This window comes from Octopus bimaculoides, chromosome 20 (assembly GCF_001194135.2).
Source record: "Octopus bimaculoides isolate UCB-OBI-ISO-001 chromosome 20, ASM119413v2, whole genome shotgun sequence".
Classification (NCBI taxonomy): domain Eukaryota; kingdom Metazoa; phylum Mollusca; class Cephalopoda; order Octopoda; family Octopodidae; genus Octopus; species Octopus bimaculoides.
In genome coordinates this window covers 17,011,823-17,015,509 of record NC_069000.1, presented here as the reverse complement: position 1 = coordinate 17,015,509, position 3,687 = coordinate 17,011,823, and the positions used below count along the sequence as shown (strand labels likewise).

At 35.0% G+C, this 3,687-nt stretch overlaps 1 protein-coding gene across 1 annotated transcript in view; it reads left to right on the top strand.

Moving 5' to 3' along the window:
• Positions 1–3,687, top strand: part of LOC106871896 (protocadherin Fat 4) — a 42,476-nt gene that overhangs the window by 16,488 nt on the left and 22,301 nt on the right. The window contains exon 5 of the mRNA XM_014918649.2: positions 2,299–2,358. Within this exon, the coding sequence (XP_014774135.1) occupies positions 2,299–2,358 (60 nt within the window). The remainder of the gene's footprint in view (positions 1–2,298; positions 2,359–3,687) is intronic.

The window sequence follows — 3,687 nt, the reverse complement described above, 5'->3', positions numbered from 1 at the left end:
GTGTGTGTGTGTGTGTGTGTGTGTGTGTGTGTGTGCATTTAAATGTTGGGTATGTTTCTAGTAGTAAGGCGATGAAACACGTTTACTGCCTACGGCTACCTGACGTCATCCACGGTATTTGAACAATTGTCACTGGATCTACCTCAGGAATTTCCCATTGTACATTGAATATATAACAAATGATAGGGACAGAAAATGGAATATACGAGAAACTTTAATACCCACAACGATCGTTTCGACCCATCCTGCGTCGATCTCTCGCGCGTGGACACTGTACAAATGGTTGCAGACGCGTCTCACCAGGTGATGTTATAGGGAGTATCTCGTTAAATAAAGTCTGCTTCTCTCGGTTTTAATATAGAATGTTGTTAATGATCGTAGGTTTAAACCGTTGGATAGAAATGGCGAGGGATTCTGTTCCGACTTTATAGATAAAGACAGAAAGAAATTTAAAAAAAAAGAAAAAAAAAACATGCAATAAAAGAAAACATTATGTGTGTCAGTATCCACATATAGTTACTTCCGTACTCAGACATGCGGTCCTGTGTACACACACACTCTCATGGGCGCAGTTAAGTAGTTGTCATTAAACTATTTGGTAAATCTCTTGTCACATTGTGACGCAAGGCACTGGTGGTTCTGGCTGACTAGATCCATATCTTTAGTTTCAACAACGTCAACAAGAAGTACTCCACATCATTGGCGTGTGGGTACGCACATAAAGTTTTACTTTATTGTGTGTTTTATTTTTCATATTTTTCTTAATTTTTCTCAGTTTTTGTCTATAAGGTTGCAACAGAATCCGTCCCTCGCCATTCCTGCCAAACGGCTTAAAGTTACGGCCACTAACAACATTCTGTATTAAAACAGAACAAAACAGAATTTATTTAACGAGATACTCCTTATAACACCACGTGACGAGACGCGTCTGCAACGAGCGATGTCCCACAACCAGTTGTACAGTATCTCACCCGCAAGGGATCGATGCAGGAAGGATGGAAACGAACGTTGTGAGCAATAAAGTTTCTCGTACGTACGTATGTATGTACGTATGAATGTACGTATTTATGTATGTATATGCACAAACATGCGAATGGTATAATTTGTCATTGACGGGCCCCTATAGGTAGGACATGAAGTAAAATATCTAGAACTCCATAAGCTCTGTTAAGACTCTATAGAGTACATATGATGCTCTATGGTTATTCAGAGATTATTATCAATAACGTTTTAAGTCCGTTGGATGAATTGGGTGTCCTTTTAGTGTCGGAACGTTTGGAAAGTAATTTTCTCTTTGACATAGATAAAACGTTCTGCTAGAAGCTTCCAGTTCCATCCAGATTTTGTATCAAAACGTTTTGCAATATTTAGAAAGATGGCATTTTCTAAATTGCAATGCTTTGCATAAGAAGCAACAAGGATTGAAAGTATTTTTATTTCTTGCGTTAACCTTCTATCAGCCATGGAGACCTAAATGAAATGAAAACATTTTAATTAGTTTGAATATCTCTCGTACCCGGTATATGTATGTATGTATGTATGTATGTATGTATGTATGTATGTATGTATGTATGTATGTATGTATGTATGTATGTATGTTTCTTCTATTTTTATTATTATTATAAATCTTCCACTGAGGAGGGAGTCGGTTTCCAACAAAAATACAAGGCTCCATCTTTGGGATGTAGTTAACGCAGACAACTTCACATTTGGGACTTGAGAAAAGTCTTGCATATTTTTACTGTTCCACTCACAGATTGCACTTGTAATGTAAGAATCAGCCAGTCAATTTCTCTTTCTGAAAATCTCAGTTTATCCAGATTCTCCTTTAAGCATTTACTAACAAAACCCAGTGCTCCAATTATTATTGATATGAATATGAATTCATAGTCTGGATATAGAAGCTGGCGGTTTCGAAGCAGTTGTCCATAGATATCCTCTTTTCCTTTGATTTTCAAAGAGATATTTATATCTGCAGGGCAGCTAACCACTAACCTTTGCCCCTCTGTCTCAAACAGTAATATCCGGCCTGTTATGCTTACATTTCGCAGAAGTTTTGATGGGAATATTCCACCAGTATTCCTTGAGTTCGTGTATGTATGTATGTATGTATGTATGTATGTATGTATGTATGTATGTATGTATGTATTTACCAATCAATATATGTATATATGTGTGTGTGTGTGTGTGTGTGTGTGTATACACACATGTACTTGTTTATACTTATCTGATTATATGCATGTGTATGTAAGTTTTTGTATGGAAATAATTAATTCGTGGTTCTCTTTTTTTTTGCAGAAGAAAAAGAAATATGTTTTGGAAATTGTTGCAGCAGATTTCTTCAACAGCTCCTTAGCGGTAAGTTTATTTTGTACTCGCGAGCGAATACGCACATTGGACCCTAAAAGATATGCACACCCACATATGTGTGCAGAGACGGGCATATATGCATTTATATATATATATATAGTGTGTGTGTGTGTGTGTGTGTGTGTGTGTGTGTGTGTATAAAAACAACATACACTTTCACACACACACACACACGCGTACCTCTTTTCTTTTTTTATCAACACTGCAAAAACATCACAGAAAAACTGCTATTCAGAGTTTCACGTTTCCGTTGGTTGGGCATCTGTGATACAGAATCTGTATCACAACTGCCCGATGAACAGGAACGTGAAACTCCCAGTAGCAGTTCTTTTGTGATATTCTTACAGCTTAAAAAAAGAAGTATATTACTCTACCTTCTGTATTCGAGCAATATTTTTTCCCACATTGTTTTGTATTTATGCACTTACTCGTGTGTATATATATATATATATATATATATATATATATATATATCAGAGTAAGCACATAAATGCGAAACAAGGCGGAAAAAATAGTACTCGAATACAGAGGGAGAGTAATATGCTTCATTAAAAAGCAGCAAAAATATCACAAAAACTGTTCGTTTGTCGCACAGTTTTGTTTAGAATGGAACAAAAATAAGGTTATAAGCAAAAATATACAATTAGTTTGATGGATACACATTTGAAAATGGTTTTGTTTCATTGGTCCTTTCAGCTAACAGTCTTCAATAACCGGTTGCATGCAATAACAAATTGTGGTTTAAAATCATATCATTATAAAATCAAAGGAAACCTTAAATCAAAAATATCTTAGAAAGAAGGACAGAGCCTGAAATAATTAGCTGTAAAATATTAATCAATTAATAAATTAAAAGATATAAGTGTTCGACTGGTTCTTAATTTATCGACCCCGAAAGGATGAAAGGCAAAGTCGACCTCGACGGAATTTGAACTCAAAACGTAAGGACGACGAAATGCTGCTAAGCATTTTGCTCGGCGTGGTGACGATTCCTCCAATAATAATAATAATAATAATAATAATAATAAAAATAATAATAATAATAATATTAGAGAAATTAAGGCAAATAGACCAGATATAGTTGTCAAAGATCATGAAGAAAAAAATGCTTTCTAATTGATGTATCAATACCAGCAGATGACAACATTTCCCTAAAAGAAATAGAAAAACTTTCAAAATACAAAGACCTGGAAATAGAGGTAACTCGAATGGGGAATCTAAAAACAGAAACAATTCCTATCATAGTAGGTGCCTTAGGTATAATAAAAAAATATTCAGACAAATACATAACAAAAACACCAGGACTTACAAATATAT